This window comes from Rattus rattus, chromosome 4 (genome assembly GCF_011064425.1).
Source record: "Rattus rattus isolate New Zealand chromosome 4, Rrattus_CSIRO_v1, whole genome shotgun sequence".
Taxonomy (NCBI): domain Eukaryota; kingdom Metazoa; phylum Chordata; class Mammalia; order Rodentia; family Muridae; genus Rattus; species Rattus rattus.
In genome coordinates this window covers 9,458,866-9,482,047 of record NC_046157.1, presented here as the reverse complement: position 1 = coordinate 9,482,047, position 23,182 = coordinate 9,458,866, and the positions used below count along the sequence as shown (strand labels likewise).

Sequence of the window (23,182 nt, the reverse complement as noted above, 5' to 3'; positions counted from 1 at the left end):
CTGATTTCCAGAAAGGTTGTACCAGTTTGCAATCCCACCAACAATGGAGGAGTGTTCCTCTTTCTCCACATCCTCGCCAGCATCTGCTGTCATCTGAGTTTTTGATCTTAGCCATTCTGACTGATTTAAGGTAGTTATTTCGGAGTTATTTTGATTTGTATTTCCCTGATGACTAAGGATGTTGAACATTTCTTTAGGTACTTCTCAGCCATTCCATATTCCTCAGTTGAGAATTTTTTGTTTAGCTCTGTACCCCATTTTTAATAGGGTTATTTGGTTCTCTGGAGTCTAACTTCTTGAGTTCTTTGTATATATTCAATATAAGATGAAAGTTTAATAACTTGGTCAAGGTATGGCCAGCTCAAAAGTGACAGGCTTTAAATTAGAGTGCAGACATTTCACTTTGAGAGTGTAATTTTAACTCTCCACCCCAGGTAACTGCTGGATGTCTCCTTGGTATCCCAGGTCAGTCTGTGCCAGCCGCTCCGCACCGCCCCACTCCCTTCCTTCTCTCTGTCTTGGCAGCAGCATGGGAATTGCAGCCTTGTGTTCTGTTAGGGAGAGACAGCTCTGAGCCTGTCCACAGGTGATGCTAGACAATTACCTGGACACTTCAAGGGAAGTCCTTACTGATCTCAGGTAAATTCACAGGGGACGTAATGCTTGTGCCTGTAATGTAAAATAATCTAAGTACATTTATGGAAGTCAGCAGAGTAATAAAAGTTTCGTGCAACCAAAGAAAATGGGGGAAATAGCTCATATTCAGAAATGAGTGAACTTGAGGAAATGTCATTCTTTCTCACACTGCCTGGTTCGTCTTGCACTTGATCTCTTCGGGCAATCACCATTTTGGTTGTGACTTTTTTTTTCTACACAAACGTACAATCCACAAGTAGGGAAAGACACAGTTAATTGGGCACTGTTTCAGTCAATTTCTAAGCTTATTTTTCTTTTAATGAAAGACCATTAATGAGCATTTTTCAACCATCGCATGTGTTATGCAGAAGAGTCCATCTAAAATCAAAGGAACACAGGTAACAGTCAGCCCCTCTCCATGTTGTAATGGGCTTGTAACAGAGAAGTGTGTGTAAGCATGTGATGGATAGTAAGTATAGGGCTGAAGGCAGGTACATTGCAATGGATTCACTGTACCACAATTCTGGAACCATTACATCATAATCTGATCAAATGGGTTATGAGCATTGGAAATGTCTGATGCAGGTGAAGCTCAGGCAGTGTAGAACAAATGTCCTGAGACAAGCCTAGGAAGATGGTAGGTAGTTCTGTAACCACTCCCTCTTCTGCCTTCCTGTCTGCCTTCTAGACAGTGCTGACTCAATGCCCATAATCTCAGGAAACAAAACATGTATGATATTAAACTGCTGTGCAATCCTCCACCCTTCCACTGTGGAAATACTTCAATCTCTTAACACCTCAAGGCAGGTACTAAGAAAGTTATGCACATACACACAGAAAAATCAAACCAACCGGAAGTCAGAAAACCCAAGAGGATTGCCCTTTCTTTGTGCATTCCTATTTGGTGAAGCTGCTGGGCTTCTTCATCATGATGTTATGGAATCTCCTTCATGACTTGCAGCTGCTTATGTGCTCACAAAGGCGGCCAAAACCACATGACCTCCGTGCTTTCTTTCGCACTTGTGAGCTAGCTGTGGATATATGCTGATATTAGATCTTAGAAACGTGCAAGAACTCACCTGCATGGAAATACGTTACAGAAGCCAGTGCTTTGAGCATTGATTTAGATGCTTAGTCTCTGGATAGGTAAGTATAGAAAACTTCACACATGACAATAGGTCAATGGTTATTAACTTAGGGAAGATTCCAAATCCATGAGTCATTATGTGAGCTTCAGTCACTGAACAAAAAAATTACTTTGTGATCCACCAAAACAGATGGGCTGACTCATGTGTCAGAAGACGACACAAGCTCCAGCTTTTGAGACCTTCCATTAGGAACCGCCGACACGGCCAACCGGTTTAGGCAAGGCCTTCAGACAGCTGGACTATCCCTGAAAAATCTAAGGATGACGGTGAGCTCAAATGAGTGAGATGAACTATTTCAGAATCTTGGAGAGGATACCACAGACTAAATTTATATATCAATATCTCTACAGAAAAGCAATAAAAAGTTAAAAATAGGCACCGAGCTCCCAATAAGATTTGCTAATGTATATAGTGCTAACTATATGCCAAGCACTGTGTTAAGTCCTTTGCACATTGTAACTCATCATAAACTACTGTTTCGACTAATATTATCCTCATTGCTATGCTACGATTATCCGTTCACAGAAAGAAGAAAGCTGAGGCACAAAGGTTTTCAGTAGTTCATCCAGGTAGACTCTAAAAGGCGATAGAGGTAAGGTTTGAAGATAAAGTATGCTGCTTATATCTACTATAAATGGTAGAATCCATCATTTCAATTATTATGATACATTTCAATAACTATGTAAGGCTGCATTTAATGTATCGTATACCTTACTTTCAGCACTGAAGAAGAGGAAGACAAGAAGATCTCCTTAAATTCAGAACCTGACTGAACTACAAAGTGAGTTCCAAAATAGCCTGGAAAATACACACATGTACGGGTGTGTACATGCATGTGTGTGCATCTGTGCGTGTGTGTGTGTGTGTGTGTGTGTGTGTGTGTGTGTGTGTGTGTGTGTGTAAGCCCTTAAATAATTCATTTAAATGGTGGCCATTTTAAAGATAATTTTGCCATACTCTAAGGTGGGCTACACTGACCTCCAAGTGCCATTACTATTAGATAAGCAGTACTTTGGATTGTTTTGGGCTTTCTTTGTCTTTGAAAATTACTGGTCTAGGTCACATTTCTGGAGGTGGAGGAAAGCCAGACAATTTGAGTGGATGATTCTTTCCAAGGAAGAATGATAGGTGGGATCAGAGTTTCTATGCTCTTCCAGGGAGATTTCCTCTTCCTTGGGTTCAGGCAGCAGAAACCTGTTCTTTTTAATTCTTCCGGCCTACATTCTGCACCACAGGTACTCACTTGTACCTTACCCAACAGACTACAAATTCCTTAGGGGAGCTTCCTTCTCCAATGTCATGTGTGTGTTGTAGAAACACTGTTCAAAACAACATTTCTATTCACATACTTTTAAGTTTCCAGGTACAGTAATTCATGTATTATAAAAAATAAATCGACCTTTTAAAACTGAAGCTAGGCCTAGTGAGATGAGTCGGCAGTTAAGACCATTGTTAAGGCTGTTGTGCAGAGAATCAATGTCAGGGAAGTGCACTCAAATGGTGCCTCAGCCTTCTGTCATTCTCCTTCTGGGGATATGACACTCTTTCTGGTCTCTAAGTGCACCCGGAAAAGACATGGTACATGCACATATACAGAGGCAAACAATCAATACATAGGAAATAAAAATAAATATTTTAATCTAAAATTTAATGATACCAAGTATAACTGACAAACTATGCAATCTACATCAATATTTCTAGAATATTTTCGGCATTCCCAACATAATCAGCTCAGTGCTTACAGTTCCCCTACTCACCCTTCAGCCCAGACACAGGCACAAATGATCTGTCCTATGTCTAGAGATGGCCTGTTTATACACACAGAAAGGCCAACATATACACCTACTTATATCTGGCTGCTTTCACCACTATCATTTTTGCAGAGTTCCATCTACCTTATAACATAATACTAAAGTATATGGATATATATTTTTGATTATCCACTCATCAGTTTAGATATTATAAATAATTTTTCTATGTATACACAATGTAAACAGTTTCTGTGTGGCCATATGTGTGAGTACTCTTGGATACATGCATATAAGTAAAATGCTCTCATTGTGTAGCAGCAATGCTCAGTGCTTTGGAAGCTGTCAGACTGACAACAAATGCATGCACGTTTTACAATACACCGGAATTATCCAACCATTTTACATGCTCTTCTCCTGCTGGTACCCTATGCAATGGTTTCAGACGATGACAATAATAATGGCTGATATTTCAGAGAACACATAGTGGTATCTCAGAGTCACACTTATTTGCATTTCTCTGATAACAATGGTTTCATATCTTGTCCTGTCTTTGTGATTCACTAAAATTCCTCAGAAAAGATTGTTTAAATCTTCTGTGCAACTTTTAATTAGCCTGTTATCTTTACTGAGGTATAACGATTGAATGCATGTTGGAATGAAAACTCTTTCGTTTGTGTGACATACAAGTAATCTGTCCTGTTCTGTACATTCATTCTTTGGTTATATGCTGGTATCATCTTAAGTGGTTTTTGCATAATAATTAACCCCATAGACTCACAGATTTGATTGCTTGCCCCCCAGAGAGTGGCACTATTAGGAGGTGTGGCCTTGTAGGAGGTGTGGCCTTGTAGGAGGCGTGGCCTTGTTGGAATAGGTTGTTGAAGTAAGTGTGTGACTAAGGGTGAGCATTGAGGTTTTAGATGCTCAAGCCAGGCTCGTGTCACTCTCTTTTCTTGCTACATGTAGAACTCTCAGTTCTTTCTCCATCATCACGTCTGCCTGCATGTTGTCATGCTTCCTGCCATGATGATCATGGACTGAATCTCTGGACTATAAGTCAGTCCCAGTTAAATGTTTTCTTAGAGTTTCATGCCCATGGTGACCTTTCACAGCAATAAAGCCCTAAGTAAGACATCTGATGAACAGAAATGCTTAGTTCCCATGAAGTCTGGTTTCTCTGTGTTATCTTGTTTATGTTCTATAAGCAATGTGTAAGAAGTTAGTCATTAATCAAAGGTCACAATCAGTGTTCCTATGTTTTCTTTTAGGAGTCTTATAGTTTCAACCTATGCATTTGTGTTAGTGATCTACTTTCTGTTAAATTTTGTATATGACAAGAGGCTTTTAGAAATCTAGCTACTCCTGAATGATCTGATGAAAAACTATCCTTTATCAATCAATAGTAACATAAAGGACTATTTCTAGACTTCCAAATCTGTGGTCCTAATACGTACACTTACCATAGACCAGTACCTGACTCTTCTAGATTTGGAATAAAATTTGAAATTAGATGTTACTATTCAAGTCCTCCTCCTTTGTTTTCTTAAATTGCCTTGCATTTCCAAATCCACAGAAAATGCAATTGAATTTCAAGATTAGCCTTTCAGATCCTAAAAGATGCCACCCAGGATTCTCAAAGTATTAGGTTGTTTGTTTGATTGATTGATTGATTGATTGATTCATTCATTCATTCATTGAAACTATGTACCCAACTAAAAGTTATAGTATGTCCAACATCTAAAATGTTCTCTCACCCAAACAAGGAGGGTTATATGTCTTTCCATGTAATTGGGATCTATTTTACTTCAGGAACTTAACAGTGAGTTTATGCTTAATCAATAATCAAAAAAAAAGTTAATCACGCAATCATGATATAAGTACATGAACAATGACCACAGTTTTAAATATAAGGTCCTTTCAGAAGGGACCTTTTATACAGTCCCGCCTGAAGGTCTGTATCAGTGTCTTTTATAAAATACCTTAAAATATGAACACAGTGTTACCTTTGCCCTTTGCCTACCAGATAATGGTAGAAAAGTGATGACTATGGAAAATTCTCCTCTGTCCATACCCTTTCTTCTGACTACACTCCAAGAAATTTCTTTTATTACTGCTGCAAACAGAGCACCCGTATCCAACCTGTGACATCATACCCAAATAATGGTGAAATTCCCTTCCTCATAAACAAAGCTAAAATTAGAATTCTGTTTAATAAAGCCCAGGGGATGGATGAGAGAGTGAGCTCTGACAATAGGATCCCATGAAAGACTAAGTTACACATGTTGTTTCTAGAAACAACAACAACAACAACCTTATTTTCTGGTTTTGACTGCCTAGAAAATATCAGGTAAATGGTGACTCTGTGTATGCCACATCATTGGAAAGGAACTGACCGGGAATCTTTGCTAATAAGGAGCCTAGCAACAGAAAAAGCAACTGATACAAAATAACTTCACTATTTCCCTGTGTGCAGTACACATCAAAATAGAATTAGAAACAGTTCCAGTCAACACATGGACGGTTCCCAGTGTGACTTTAAGAAATTTATGGACTATATTCAACAGTATATTCTTCAAATAATCCACACAGCACATTGTTCAAATCACTGTAAGCCATATATTTGATTTTCTCTAGGTGTCATATCATGAACTTACTGCTTATCATCTATGTATACAAATATCCAGTTATGATTCAATTCTTGTATACATGCAGTCTACAGGATGTACCTTTTCACGGGCTTATATATGTAAATAAAGCTCACTTCCTCTTAAAGAGCTTAATAGTGGCACAAGGAACATGGGAGTTACCGATTACTGTCTGATTGGCTTGGAGTGCCACTCGGCAAGCTGAAACCCATGCATGGCTCCACTCCTGGGCTAGGGAACAGCACAACTACACGAATCACTACCTCTAGGGGAAAACCTACAATGTTCTTCTGATAAATAGACATAGTAATGAAACAACTCCTAATGACTTATCTTACTATCTATAGATTAATGCATCTGTCAGTCCTTGTCAGAAAGCTTCCATTTGTAGTAGATGACAATGAACACTGATACCCACCACAGGTTAGGGTGCGAAGAATAAGAGACGTAGAATGTGCTCCATAACTAGAAGTTACCTCATACCACTCCGCGAAAGGTACAGGCTTTACTGCAAAAGGGCAGATAGGTATAAAAGCCAGTGGCTTGCCCCAGGGAGAAGTCTCTTGTGAACACTCCAGGGAAGTTGAAAATATGAACGCACAGTGGTTGTGCCAGCACACACAAGACATGTGCAAGCCGAAACCAGACTAAATCCCATTAGGGAGAAGGGAACTGGAACTAAGTTCCAACCCTAGCTGAGGAGGGTTGTTCTGCTTTTAGAGTGAAGCCCCCGAAATGTCTACCGTTTTCAATGGACAAGAGAATTTAGACTCACAAAGTAGTCTTGAAGGAAGACAAGACAAAGAGTTGGGTGAGAAGGAGACATCTTGGAAGACTTGAGGAGGGATGTTAGCATGATCAACACACACGGAATCCTCAAAGCATGGCAAAAAATGTAGGTGAGTGATGCCCTATATAAGGGCATACAATGCCTTTCTCTCTCTCTTTCTTTCTCTCTCTCTCTTTCTCTCTCTCTCTCTCTCTCTGTCTTTCTGTATCTCTCTGTCTCTGTCTCTCTCTCTCTCACACACACACACACATACAGACTCACACACACACACACACACACACACACACACACACACACTGTATGCATATAGGCATAATCCTCCACAGTAAGGTAATCTTCTCACGACACCCACAGCCTTCAAATGCCAGAACTCAGTGTTAAGGAAAACTAGGAAGTTCCTATCACCCAGGGGCTGCCATTCAGTTGTCCTTACAGACCCACCATTCACCTGGATAAACTTTTATTGTGCAATTACCTGTTTATTACAGAAAAGTCTGGAACAGATGGGGCTCTGAAGCCATAATTCCACCTCAGCCTGAGACAGGATTTCTAGCATATTTCTAGGAAGGGGAAGGCTGGCTGATAACAACTTTGCTTGGTTTATTGAAGAAACATGAATTGGAATGTTTCTTTTGTGTTGAGACAAATGGTAATCTTGGTCTTGCCTGGAGGCCTTCTGGAATTTATCACAGTCTTTTTTTTTTTTTTTAATTTTTTGCAATTGAACCGTAAGGTAGTTTTATCATTTACATTGACACAGTCTTGCATATCCTCTGAGGTAAGATGTACGGCGATTTTACTTTTCATTAGGGTTCTCTGTGATGGACTATACTAAAGCACAGCCACGTCCATTCTCTGGTACTAAACAGGGCAACACGGCTCTCACACACACAGTAAGCTTCTCCATCCACACAAAAAAGCAGTAACTGAAAACAGAATGCATACTAAGCGGCAGCACTATGCGTCCAATTCGATCTTTTCTTCCAACGCAAAATCAGCTCATTACTTCTGTGAAGAATTAGGTACGTTCGAGTGACAAAACATAGCTAATTTAAATTCCATATTATAAATGACTGCATCAACTGAAACTAATGTCCTGGTCAATGTCTTATATCATGAAAACAACTTGAGCAACCCTAATGTGTTGGGTTGTTTGGGGAGCGCCAGAGTTATTCACCATGTCCAATAATGATATGTAAGGCTGGAGATTAAACAGCTCCAATCGTCTGTCCACAGAAACAATCATTATACTTTATTTGGTTATAAACCAAGTAAAGAAAAGTATGTCTAAATGGACATGACAGTGATCCTAGACAATTAAAGATTGTTTTCTCTTAAGACACACACACACACACACACACACACACACACACACACACACACACACACCCTCATACACTCACACACATACAAATGTTACTTCTTTTCTGTGGTTGTGTCTAATAATCTTACATGAAAAGTTGCAATTGGAATTGCTTTGAATTGCTTATTTCCTGTTCTTAAAAAAAAAAAAACAAAGGAAAAGAAGAGGACTGTGTTGATTGTGAGCAAGAGTACCACCAAAATAGACATTTAAACAGTGGGAGAGGAAGAAAGAAACAGAGAAACCAGCCCTGACAAGAGCGCTCTAATTTTGCAAATGTGATGTGTGCTTCTGCACGGACACAGGGCTAATTATTTCCACTAAGATGCTGTTATAACACAGGAACACTCAAGAAAGGGGAAGCTTTGTGTATTTCCTTTTAAACGTACGACTGGGTTCAGTGATTCGGGGTAATGGAATACTTGTTCTGGGCCAAGGACTCATAAAGGTCTAACATGCACATCACAAGGAAAGGTACCTCTGAGACCGCAACTGAGGTTCTTCCGCAAGACCAGCACCTCCTGGACAAGAGCTGAGTGGGTGCTCTGTGACACTTGTCACGGCTTTCTACTGCCCCAACTACATCACTGTACCGGGAGACGTCCTACATTGAATAAATAGACATTCATGTCCATAGGGGTACAAGACAAGGTAGATTGGGCAGTGTCAAGTTTTTATTCTAAATGTTCCATTTCATATAGTTCACAGTGAACTCCTCCAGCTAAGTTTGACTATGTAGATCACGTATGACACAAACATAAACACTGACTTTTTTAAAAAAGAAAGAGAAGACATAAATGTTAGAGTGGTGCAATTATATGCAATCTAAAAATTAATTGCCCATCATCAAACCCATAGCATGCAACTCTGAGTCAGCTAACCGCTTGTCCGCCCCCACGCCATTGTTATTTAACCTTAGGTCTTCTGACAGGTAGAGACGAGTTCAAAATAATCCAGATCCTCTAAACAGGGGCACTGCAAAATGCACACGCTGTTCTCTTCAACAGGGCTGTTTCTCACATCTTATTTTTACTGCATTTCAGCTAATACCCTCCACATGACATTTCTGAGGTATTTCATCTGTTACCACAGTCTCAAAGGCAGCTACAATAGGTAAATTGTGTCGATATTCTGACAAATCCACTGCCAACAGATCAAGGCCGGCTCCTCTACTCTTCACAAGGAGATGCAGGAAGTGTGAACATGGCACTAGCCCAATCCCTGGTTCAACAGAAAATACCATGCTCATATCACAACTCTCAAGAAGACACCAATCCTCCCTCCTCCAAAATAAAATCCTTTGTCCGCAAGGACTGAATGCCTCCTCATACAGCACAGGCAAGCTGCAGCTTTCAACGCCCAGTAGGCAGCATGTTTAGGTGGAAGTGAATAATACGAAATATTAAACTTTTAATTACTAATAAATCTCTCCTGCAGATGCTCCTGGCTTTTGCAAGCTAGAACTTGGGAGCACAAGAGAAGAGACTCTCCATGGCCCCACAAAGCTCCACCCTGATTACTGTACCTAATACCTCGGGCCACATGAATTCCTAATAACCACCCTTTTGTGCAGTGTCTACACTCCTGAAATGGTTTCTCAGTTGGCCTCCTAAGCTGCAGCTCTATGAAATACACCCGTGTGGGACGGCTGAGGTTGCAGTAAAAGCAGACAACAGTTGGCCAAAGAGAAGTTTTAGCAACTTTCTGTCCTTGAAAGGATGATTTGATATTTTTTTTTTCAGGAAAAGCAGTCTTCATAAAGAGTGGGTGCAACTTTTAAAACTTCATGTTTGAAAAAAAACCCAGACATGTGCTAATAACTTTTAAACAGAGCGATGCAAGCAAGCCTAGTTTGGTGCTGGACAGCGATTCTGTCAGGAGAGTTCTGTGTGAAACCCATAGCTGTGAAAGGGTGATGCTCTCCTAGCTTTAGACTTGGAGACAGAGAAACCAATGGTAGACCCATTGTAACCTTGGCCTCTAAAAGCTCTCCAGCTCTTTCCTGTAACTTGACAAGAGGAAATGTACTTGTGTTCTCTGAATGCATGACACATAATATCCGTTTCCATCCATCTGATACAAATGAATATCCAAGAACTCCACTCAATTCTGATGCATGTACCTCGCATCCCTGCAGACCCTACGTTCCACAGGCTGTGCATACTCAAGTCAATGGCAAGTACTGAGCACCATGTTGTTTGAATTTCTGCATGACCTACCTTCATTTCCAGGGTGACAGCAAATGATTAAAGTGGGTCACTTGCTACAGTGGCTCAAAGAACTCCGGGGACATCTCTATGCACTAGGCAATGAAGTACAGAGGCCATAGTAAAGGACATAAATGAAAAGGTGAATACAAGAGGTGTCCTGAGCTAGGTCTTGAAAGGCCCTAAGCTCAGAAGCTTCTGTTCTTGGGCATCTAAGGGCAGACGCCACAGTCACTCCAACACCTAAGAAGTTCTCTAAATTCCACCTTTGGGATTTCTATAGTCTTCATCAGAGGCATGACCTAGTCAACCTCAAGTCTTCTCAGAGGATGGGAGGTGGAGCTGAAAACTTTAGCCTTTAAATCACAGCTCTGTCCTTTTAGTGACCCTCATCTGAGAGCTCACTAAGTGTGGCCTCATGAGAAACAGTCCTACCATAGATGTGGAGAACTCCGGGGTTAGGAGCTGTGATGAGGACCGGAGTCAAGGGGAAAGTAGCATTAAAATAAAAGCCATTCCTCTATCCTATCCACTTCATCATTAGGAAAACTATCAGACAACATCTTAGGGGGCAGGCTTTCTCTATCAACTCTCTTCCTTTTTGTCTTTCTCTCTCATCTTCTCCCTCTTTCTCAATCACAAATAACTCCGTTTGCAATTTTGCAGTGTTACACTAGTCTAAATGACAATAGTGAAATCCCTTTGGATATTTTCAAACGCATTATGATTGAAAAAAAGTCTTTAAAAGTTTAGTTTCAGTAGAACATTAGCATAATCCAATAAAAACATAAAGTAATGCCATCTCCAACCCTAACGAATGCCTTGTGGAAAGAAAAGACAGTCCACGAATGAGAATCAGGAGGTGTATTTCAGCACGGATTCTTTGGAGAAGGAAAGAGATAGTCCTAAAGTCACAAGTGACCCTCATTTTCTAAAAGACACACATTGGCATGGATTCAGAGTGGTTCTGACTGGGAGTCCAAGCTGAAACTGTGTTGACCACAGACATCCAAGAGACAGGACTGGAAAATGGAAGGACAGCACATCACCTTATGATTTCTGGTTACATTTGCACTTCACTTTTCGTATATCTAATCCTTTGATAAATCACCAAGACAATGAAAGGAAAGTGCGAAAAACATATTTTGAAAATAAAGTGAAGATATTCGTACAAATGGTGCTTGCTGGCTGCTGCTAACAAAGAGAAGGATTCTTCTGTGGATCAGAAAAAATGAAAACGGTTATTCAGCCCACTACTAGTAAGCCTTCTGGAGCCATACTCTTTCCCTATGTGCATAAAACCTCTTTCCCTCCAAGTTACAAATTTAGCTGCATGGTCTATGAGCCATAAACTCTGATATTCTATGATCTTCTTGGGCCTGCCATTTGCCTAGAATTCCTTTCCATTCCTCATGTCTTTTCTTCTAAAATGTTTCTCTAGTATGCAGTAAGTTTTAATTCTTAACAGTAAATTGTTTAATTCCTTGTTTTCTTATAGTGGTGTGTGTGTGTGTGTCCCTGTCTATGTGTATCTACCATGTAAACTTTCAAAAGGTGATTTATCTATATATGAATAACTTATATGTTATATATCATGTATGTATAATATATTATTCTTGGAAATAGTGACAAAAGTATTTTCATATTGATCTTTATATTTCACACAATACAAATATATGATCTGTATCATGACAAGTTTGCTAAAAATATATTAGTTAATAAATCAGACATATAATATAAATAATCTATATGTGTACACACACGCATACACACATGCACATACACATGCACGCAACATAAACTTTACTAAAGGTACTCCATCTAAACCCACCATAGGCAGAAACACTGCTACTCTCCCTAGTACGCGTTTCCTCAGGGACAGTCTTCAGCAGTAAAAGTGCTACTAGATCCTAAGTTCGTTTGATTAGTTTTTTGATCCGTCATTCTCCTTTAAACCCCACATGGTTTATATTACTATTAGAAACAAGCTACACTTCAAAGAAGACATATTTTCATTGCTGCTATAATTTCTGAAATCCAGTGTCCTTCAAGAACAGATACAGCCAAGGCCTGTGTGGCAGGATCCTTTAGCTCTGAAAGGCCCAATGTTCACTTCCTGTTCACATCCTGTTCACTTTTTTTTTTTTTTTAACAAAATGACTCTGAATAGTTTCAGCACATAATGAGGCACATGACAAGGTAAAAAGAACAGAGAGAGAGTTGCTTCTTTGTGTCACCGTGGTTCACTTCTCTTTCTGTCTGCCATAAAAGTTTAGGAATTCCCTAGAGGCAGGACATAATGACACGTCTTTATAGTTCCAAGATAGAGAGTAAAAGCCACATAGTCAAACAGACACAAGAAAGTACTTGGAACTAACATTGGCTACTTGAAGACGGGAGATATTTCTATGAAAAAAAGGAGAAAGGCTTTGGCAAAATTTGTCCAGATCAGAGGCACTTTGAAAGCTGTCATATGAATGTGCTTCCTGGTACCTCTTCCTGCACAAACATTACACATCATGCATCACTTTCTGGAGATCATAAGTCATAGTAGCCATGCAAAGATGATTCAGAGACAGACTGGGAAATCACAGGGACTGCTGAGAAGTGATGGACTATAGACCTAGTAGCCTACTTAAGGTGGTCAGGTGACTCACCATGTTTTGAATTTAAAATCTGTTCTGCATCAAAAATAGAAAGCATCAATCAAAGTTAGATATGAGCGTCCATTCTTTGAGGATATTTCAGGTTCCTTTTGACTACAGTACAATGTGGTCTATAGCAGACATCATCTGCTCTTGGCACATAGTTTAATATTTAAGTGTATGATTATTGTTCTCGCAGCATATAATTATGTTAGCCAATAAATACTCGCACATCCACTTCAGTTGCATGCACTGAAGAAAATATAGAAGGATGAGCAGGAGCTCCTAATTAACTCTTGCTTTTCCTAAATTAGAATAATTGAAAAGGATAGACTAGACTTTGCTTTGATTTGAGAATGGAACGGGCGCATGGCAAGTAGACTTCAATGTAATTATGGAACCATTTAACTTAGAGGTCATCGTAATTATTATTTCAACCTCATGAATGTTTTGCTCTTTAGTGGGAAAGAGATTCTTAAGGAACAATATCGCTTATATCTTCTTGGATTTTTCAATAGTAAAACAATTAAAATAAACAAATACCAAACTCATTAATCTGGTTTTAGAACACACTAGACAAGTACTACATACAGAGGACCATGACTCTGCTCTCAAAATTGCACTTTCCATTTCTGCTCAATTCCCCCACAAAAGCCACTATGTCTGCTCTACAGGCAAAGCTAATCCAATGAGTACAAAATGGAGTCCACGTGCACTGCTGGGCCTGACGGAGGTGACACAGACACACAAGAGTTCATCTTTTGTCTGTTTTGCCTTTGGTCCCCAACCTAACTGCCAATCTCATTACATGCGCAGGGAAGGGGAGAGGAAAATGTCTAACAAAGACACTTCAATCTTGGATGAAGATGAGCGATGAATGATTGACAGGACAGAAGCAGGGCTGCTCTATCATTTGTGAGGGAACAATGACAATACAATGGCTCCCGGTCGCCAATAAGAGTGAGACACACAGAGGTATATGTGCTGTCAATTAGAAAGCTAAAAGCATTGTCAGGGTCACACCCACAGTAGCAAAAGGACCTGCCTGACTCTGGCACCTAGAATCCTGTTAACTGGCTATGCAGGACACAGAAGCCCTCAACAGATCTGAGCCTGTCAATACTTAGCCCGGTGGGGGATATTCTCTATTGATGGAACGTCAGCTTCAAAAACACACATGATAAATGAAAATGCAGAAATATGTCCAAACAAAAGTAGGAAGAGAATAGTGTACCATGTGCAGGGTACAATAACTGATTTCAGTAACTTCCAGTGAATCTGGGGAGAAACTGACATACCAAGATTTCTGATGCCACTTTAACCTACTCACAAAAGTTCAAAAGGCTTGATGTGGTGGCAATTATCTTTAATCCCAGCACTTGAGAGGCACTAGGACTTCAAAGCCAGTCTTGCTTATATAGTGGTGAGCTCTAGACCAGCCAAGACCTACTCTCAAGAAGAGGGTCAGAGGCAGAGATGGAGGACAGAAAAATAAAGTCAGTCTTTCTGTTTAGTGTGGGAATCTCACTGTTAGCATTTATCACTACTTCTAACAGCAACAACCATACAGAAGCTTCTTCAACACTCAGCCTAACTTTATATAGATGCATGCTAAGTCATATATGTAGAGACCTCAACAATGTATAATGAGATATCTACAAAGAGAGGGTTCAGAAAAAGGACACAGCAATGAATTAGGTGTGCTGTCTATGACATCCTAGAGAAGTAACACAGTGTCATTTTGAAAGAAGATGCTGATAACACAAGTTTAAGAAGCTATCGCTAGTTAACTAATGTGAGCTGATAGGTACATTCGCAGCAGAACAGTGAATGTCCAGTTCCATCTGGGACATGGTCCCGGAGGGTTGAGAGTTCATTGACAGCTTGTGGCACATGTCAGGTCAGGAGGTGGGGATACTGGCTTTCCAGAGGTGTAACAAGGATGAAAGGCTCTCAGAAATGCACTTTCCAGATAGAGTGGAGACCAGACCTGGGCTGGAGCAGTACCCACCGGTGGGGCCCGAGGCTTGTAGGGCGAGCTGCACTCCAAATCAGCCAAGATGCTCGTCAAGGAGTCGATCTCTGCATCCAAGCTGGAACGCCGTTCCTCCAGGGTCTTGCCTCCAGGATTCCCCTGCTAAAAACACACACATTCAAATTCAGTAAGGCTCCACAGTGAGCACTATGAGTTTCTCAGGCAAACGTTTGCTTTTTTTTTTTCTACTATTTCCTGCACGTCTTCTTTTCTTTTCTTGTTTTTTGTTTTTGTTTTTTCTTTTTTTAAGGTCTCATCAACTTTTACTAAGGTGGGCAGGAAGAAATTAGCACTTGTGACAGAGAAGAACACAGAAAAAAAACTAGCCATGGTTTTCTCTAAAGTCATATACTTAGACATTTTGATGAAATTTAAGTAAAAGAAACCAATGCCTCAGTAGCTGCACTGTAGGATCAGTACCACTGAGTCCCTCTACACTCGGAAATCAGTACCACTGAGTCCTCTACACTCGGAAACCACTGACGGGACTTTAGGGGAGAAGCAAAGGTTAAAAAGGAAAACCATATCCTAATAGAAAAATCAACACTTGGCACAGGGAAGCATGAAGGACTTGTCTTTGGACAGTGGCAGTAGGTATGTACATGCCAAGGGAGCCAAGGCACAGCTCCTAACACATGAAGCAGAAGGAGGTCACTCAGGACTCTGGTCACAGCTGTACAGGAAGCACCCATGAGTCTGAGCGAGGGAGCTGGGAAGCCATGGTCCATGGTACCCACACCCAGAACTAGTAAGAGAAGACGTGACAGAGAAGTACAGCTTGGGCCATTTTCAACAACTGCGGCCAGAGCTGGGAAAGCAAGGAAACTGTCTGCCTAGAGCTCAAAGCAAGGAGAAAGACAAGGAGTTGGAACGTAGGACTTAGAAGAAGGGGAGGGCATTAAAGTTACAGACTTTGAAGCAAACATTCCTTCCTATAGAGTAAGTGGGATCGGGAACCCTGCGGAAGCGCTCTACCTATTACCTGAACTACTTCCTTTCACTTATTTCTATTTGAGTGTTTTGCCCACCATCGGGCCACTTTCTCTCTACCTTAGACGCTCTTTAAATGGTATCACAACCTGAGTGGACTCTGACGTATCAGACAACCCCATGCAGTCAGCACAAGGAGAGGCCCAGTACCCCTTCATCTGTATTAGGCAAACTGGGAAGATGAACTATATGCATAGTGACAACTGGGGATCGGTTTCTAAGATGCTACCCCAGATTACCATGTCACTTCCTTGTGTCTGAGACCTCTTTAAATATGGGACCTGTTAGCAAGGTAACCAAAGGAGTTGTCCATGATTTTGCACCCTGGCATTTACTGCTGGTACAACTTATTCTTTCAATACCTCAATCCACTCTGTTTATTTTTCTAACCATATTAGCCACTATCTAAACATTGTCTTTTTAACTTTTCGGATAGGGTCCTTCTCATCCCTACAGTAAGTTAAGATTGAACCTTGTTTTGGACACACTATTTCCCCACAGTTTTGATCAGAGCCTGAACTGTGTAAAAGTTCAATAGGTAGTTTTTTTTTAATTTATTGATAAATGGCACTGTCAATGTTGCAAGGATTTCCTTTCTGTAACCATTCTTGTATCAACAGCTTTGGGGTAAGGAGCATGGGATATAACAGGAACCAGTAAGTAATATATGATCTAAAAATGAAATCAAATGTTTGATTAAACAGATATCAGGCTGGCTAGAACACATCTCGATGGCTAAAAGACTGCCCTAGAACTCCTGCTCCGGTCCCCACTGGGGAAATGGTAGTATAATAGGTAGGTAGTGTTTTGTCTGAATCTGAGCTTCAATGTTACTCAATTTTTTAATTTATATTACTTTATATTAATAGTGTTAGAGGTGCATGTGTGTGCACACAAACATGCGTTCTCGTGTGCACACATATGTATAAGTACCCACAAGCCATAGCCTGCATTGGAGGTCAAAAGATAACTTTGTAGAATTGGTTCCTTCCTTCCATCCTTATGTGCATTCAGGGGATAGAACACAGGTCATAAGACTTGCATAGCCAATACTTTTACCCAGTAACCTTACTGGTCCAGGTTGATGGACCAGTAAGGTTACTGGGTAAACTATCAAGGTTGATGAGTTTTTCTTAGAGAAATACTAATACTTAGAGGGTCTGCTATTTACCCACAATAATATGAACATCTCAAATTGAAAAGAGAATGATCCCTTTCATTTTAGAGAGACAGGAGAACGTTCTGCCTAGCCAGAGCTGGAATCGAATGAGAAGGCAGGGCACAGTACTCCATAGGACAAATACTGAGAACCAGGTGAATTTGTTTCCTTGTCTGTGTCTCTAAAATTATCAGAAGTAGAAATTTGATGAGTACATCTATACACACAGTAAACTGGTGAGGACACAGGATTGAAGTCTGGTTAAATGTCTCCCTGAGCTACAGTTTCTTCATCTGGAAAGGAAAAAGACCATCACCCGCCCTAACTTAGACAGAGATTAGTTAAAGACTCAGATAAGAAAGTCGATGGGAACATATTTGGTAAATTGTAAAGTGCTTTAATTATGATGATTTTCATAAATAGCATTAATTATAGCAACCAGTAACTATAAATTAATAAGCATAATATAACTATTGTTAATTCTTCTCGAGGTAAGCATCACTCATTAAGTATTCCCTTGGGGTACCAGCAAAGAGACAGGATATAATCAGTTCTTCAACTTCTGTATTTTCCTGTAGCACAAAATATACTGACTGCCTATGGCCTGAGTCATAGCATTGTAACCACAAAGACGCAGGTCACGGGATTAAGGTGAGCTATACAGTGAAGTGACTGATTACAAAGTGTGACGGGCCCAAGCTTGTAGACCTCCTCTGGCTCCTGTCTCCTATGCTCTTTTGAGAGTTGGGACTGATCCCCATTTCCCCTTGTCAGATTAGGTTGATGCAATATACTAACGAGCCCAGCCTCATTCTAATGGTTTCTGCGGGTACTACCGTCAGCTGCCCGACCTGACCTCACATAATAGCTTTGTGTATACACTTTGATCCTCGTTATGAACAAGGAACAGAAGCTGTCTCCCTCCAAAGTGCCTTGCTTGTATCTTGGCTCCACCCCTGGAGATCTGCACAAGTTTCCATACAAACCATTTTCTTAATACACTCATCCACCCTCACCATCTTCAGATTTATGCCCTCTCCTGCTCTTCACAAAATAGTCCGAAACGCAGTTGAAATATTCCTACATCCTTCCCAACATTCTCACTACGGTGGTTCTGCCTCTTAGCTAATGGTCACACAGATTGCCAGCGGACAAATAACAACTAGGAGGAGTCCCTGGTGCTTTGCATAATGTTGGTTTTAGATATCATAGGCACTCGAATAAAGTAGCCATTGTAGTAACTGTTTTCCACCCTCTGCAGTCATAACCAGAAAGACCCCATAGTGTAAGTCTGGCTTTCCTGAGAACAATGCTGTGCCACAAGGCCTGCATGCAAGTGTTGGGGAATCGACCCCAAAACCCCTGTCGTGATAGGAGGAGGAGTGGAAGCCAATCCACATGGTCAGCCTGAGCGCATCAGCCGTGTAGGCACTGCTCTCGTCCCTTAGGACTGCATGGACCTGTTTGGAGGAGCAGCCATTAGATCCTCAAGCTCCTGCTCTCTCGTCTACAACAGCTGGAGGACTTACAACTTCCCCAGGCTTCAATCAGGAGCTGCAAAGGGTTACAGGGAAGACACAGCACAGTCAAGACAGCGAAGGACCCCAAGGGTGGCAACATGTGACACCTGTGCAGACTACGGGAATGAGAGAAGAGGACAGAAGCCAGGGATAAAAGGGTATCCAGGCACTGTGCTCCCATCACTGAACTGTCCACAGGATGTCACTGCCAGAGGAGACATTTCCCTTTATCCCAGAAACGCGTGTAAATGACTAAAGCTCAACAAACTACATTTGAGGCTTATTGTGACATTTGTGGAAAATATAATTTTAGTTGGCACTAGCATAATTTCAGGGGGTGAATCCACCCTGGCCAGAACCTGGAAACAGAATAGGAAAGACAGGTCCCCAGTGAAACCTATGGCGTGTGAGAGGGATAAAGCCAGACCACACCCACAGACTGAGCAAGGGGGACTGTGCTTTAGTCCAAATGTCGCTAACCGACAAAGAACAAGACACGAAGCACTGGCACTGAGGAAGACGTTTATTTATCCGTCGCTTTTACTTAACATTTTTATTAGGAATTAAACATTTTTATAAAATAAAATTCATCTATCTTTCAAATTCAATATTTTATCCCATTTGCACTCCATTACTATGATAAACTTGTGCTGCAGCTAAAATATTAATAAAAGTTTTGCTCCCTAACTGATACACCATCTCAGTCTTCATGATCTTCAAATGGCAGTGTTATTATCACAGCCAAGAAACTCAGCATGCACACCTCCATATTCACGTTCTACAGACTTCATACATGCACATCCACACGCTGCAGACTGCATACCTACATATTCACACACTACAGACTGCATACCTGCATATTCACACACTACAGACTGCATACCTGCATATTCACACACTACAGACTGCATACCTGCATACAGACTGCATACCTGCATATTCGCACACTACAGACCGCATACCTGCATATTCACACACTACAGACTGCATACCTGCATATTCACACACTACAGACTGCATACCTCCATATTCACACACTACAGACCGCATATTCACACACTACAGACTGCATACCTGCATATTCACACACTACAGACTGCATACCTGCATATTCACACACTACAGACTGCATACCTGCATATTCACACACTACAGACTGCATACCTGCATATTCACACACTACAGACTGCATACCTGCATATTCACACACTACAGACTGCATACCTGCATATTCACACACTACAGACTGCATACCTGCATATTCACACACTACAGACTTCATACCTGCATATTCACATACTACAGACTTCATACCTGCATATTCACATTCTACAGACTGCATACGTGCATATTCACATACTACAGACTTCATACCTGGATATTCATATACTACATACCACATATCACATACTACATACCAGCATATTCTCATACTACAGACTTCATATCTGCAAACTGATATGCTATATATTGTATACCTGCATATTCACATACTACAGACTTCATATCTGCAAACTGATACGCTATACATTATATTCATATACTACATACATCCTTGCATATTCACATTTGTTTCATGTGTCAGCACTGGTCTACCCTAGCATTCTTTTCATCGACTATTGCTAATTTATGCTCAAAACTGAATCAAAGGCAACACAGTGAAGTGTGGGATCTGTTTATTCCCATCCAGCACAGGCTAGCTCTGTCGGGCCAGGTTATCCTATAAAAACTGAAGGAAGTAAGTTTCCTTGATTCTTAGATTCAGATCAGGCAGCCTGGATAGAACTACAGGCATAATGTATGACTTTCTAAGCATACCATGCCATGAAGCTTGTCAGCTGACACAGAAATCCTATTTTGGGATTCCAACATTGATGGATGACTTAATTCAGGAAGGTTCTACCGTTCTTTACTACGATTATAAAGGTAAAGTAGTTATATAAGAGTATAGCCATATATTGGAAGTCAAGATATGAGAGGAGCTACTTTGAAACTTTGCCAATAACCTGGTTTTAAAGACCTTCCACTCAAAGGTTTTGGTGTCCACTCCAAGTCCTTGCCTAAACCTACTATGGCTTCACTGGCTGCATCCAAGTCAGGCCATTCCTATTTATCAGTGGGAATTAACAGATCCTGTTTTGTTTAGCATACAGGTGTAAGCATTCGTTTCATTGGGACGTGTGGGAGCAGAGGGAAATACTGCATTAGTGATTAATTACATTGCTGGAGGTCTGGTGCTGTGCTATTGAAAACAAACCAAGGAGAAAGGAAAACAGAGAGGCGGCGCACATGAGTATTCAGATCTCAACGATTAAAGAAGAGTCCTGGAATTTGAAAGTAAAAGGAGGATTTATGGTCAATGGGAGGGAAAGAAAAAGAAAAAAACGATGTCATTATTTTATACTTAAAAAATAGAAGTATTGTTTTTAAAAGTAACCTTAGGAACCTGGTTTCTTAGAATCATAGTCAACATGCAATATCACACCCAGAAGGCAAAAAGTCACTGACATTTAAGGCCCCGGGATCTGACTAAGCATAGTAGTCATGCTTAGTCATGACGTGACTAGGCACATCACAGAAAAGGGACTTAAATAACCCAGGTATGTGCTGTCATTTCTCAATAACAGAAAAAAAAAAAAAAGAACCCAAAAACTTCACAAAGAAAGTAAGGTTAAATGGTCTATAAAGTAATATATAAATCACACTTTAGGATCTTGAGAAACTGCTTGGGCAAGTCATATAGAAGGCCGCATGGGTTCTGCTACACAATCACCTGGATGGCACTTCTCCACCTCAATACGAGGAAAAGAATACCTACCAGACAATCGAAGACTAGAAAAGAAGTTCATTTTAGGGAATCCAGGAAACTAATAACACAAGCAAAGCATGATTATCTATGTCCCTGTTATTTTCTTTTCAAGTCTCTGTTCTTTAATCAACAAATGGTACTGGTTCAACTGACTGTCAGCATGGAGAATGCAAATCAATGCATTCTTACCGCCCTGTACAAAGCTCAAGTCCAAGTGAATCAAGGACCTCCACACCAAACCAGATACACTGAAACTAACAGAAGAGAAAGTGAGGAAGAGTGTCAAACACATGGATACTGTGGGAAATTTCCTAAATAGAAAACCAATGGCTAATGCTTTAAGATCAAGAATCAACAAATGGGACCTTATAAAATTGAAAACCTTCTGTAAGGCAATAGACAATGTCAATAGGATAAAATGGAAACCAACAAATTGAGAAAAGATCTTTATCAATCCTACATCTGATAGAGGGGTAATATTCAATATATACAAAGAACTCAGGAAGTTAGACTCCAGAGAATCAAATAACCCTATTAAAAATGGGGTATAGAGCTAAACAAAGAATTCTCAACTGAGGAATATGGAATGGCTGAGAAGCACCTAAAGAAATGTTCAACATCCTAAGTCAATACAAATCAAAACAACTCTTGAGATTCCACCTCACATCAGTCAGAATGGCTAAGGTCAAAACTCAGGTGACAGCAGTTGCTGGCAAGGACGTGAAGAAAGGGGAACACTCCCCCATTGTTGGTGGGGTTGAAAACTGGTACAACCACTGTGGAAATCAGTCTGGAGGTTTCATCAAATTGGACATAGTACTACCTGAAAACCCAGTTATATCACTCCTGGGCATATACCCAAAAGATACTCCAACACATAACAAGATGTCTGTTCCACTATGTTCATAGAAGCCTTATTTATAATAGCCAGAAGCTGGAAAGAACCCAGATGTCCTTCAACAGAGGAATGGACACAGAAAATGTAGTACATTTACACAATGGAGTAATACTCAGCCATTAAAAACAATGACTTCATGAAATTCATAGGCAAATGGAACTAGAAAATATCATCCTGAATGAGGTAACCCAATCACAAATGAACACACATGGCATGCACTCACTGATAAGTGGATATTAGCCTAAAAGCTCGGAATACCCAAGATACGATTCACAAACCACACTGAAGCTCAAGAAGAAGGAAGATCAAAGTGTTTATGCTTCAACCTTCTTAGAAGGGGAACAAAAATACTCACAGAAGGATATATGGAGAAAAAATGTAGAATGGAAACTGAAGAAAGATCATCCAGAGCCTGCCCCACCTGGGGTATCCATCCCATACACAGACACCAAACCCAGACATTAGTGCAGATTCCAAGAAATGCATGCTGACAGGAGCCTGATATAGCTGTCTCCAGAGAGGCTCTGCCAGAGCATGACAAACACAGAGGTGGATGCTTGCAGTCAAACATTGAACTGAAAACAAG

At 40.5% G+C, this 23,182-nt stretch overlaps 1 protein-coding gene across 1 annotated transcript in view; it reads right to left on the bottom strand.

The window, feature by feature from the left end:
* Positions 1 to 23,182, bottom strand: part of Lpp (LIM domain containing preferred translocation partner in lipoma) — a 597,188-nt gene that overhangs the window by 292,458 nt on the left and 281,548 nt on the right. The window contains exon 7 of the mRNA XM_032900039.1: positions 15,197 to 15,322. Coding sequence (XP_032755930.1) covers positions 15,197 to 15,322 — 126 coding nt within the window. The remainder of the gene's footprint in view (positions 1 to 15,196; positions 15,323 to 23,182) is intronic.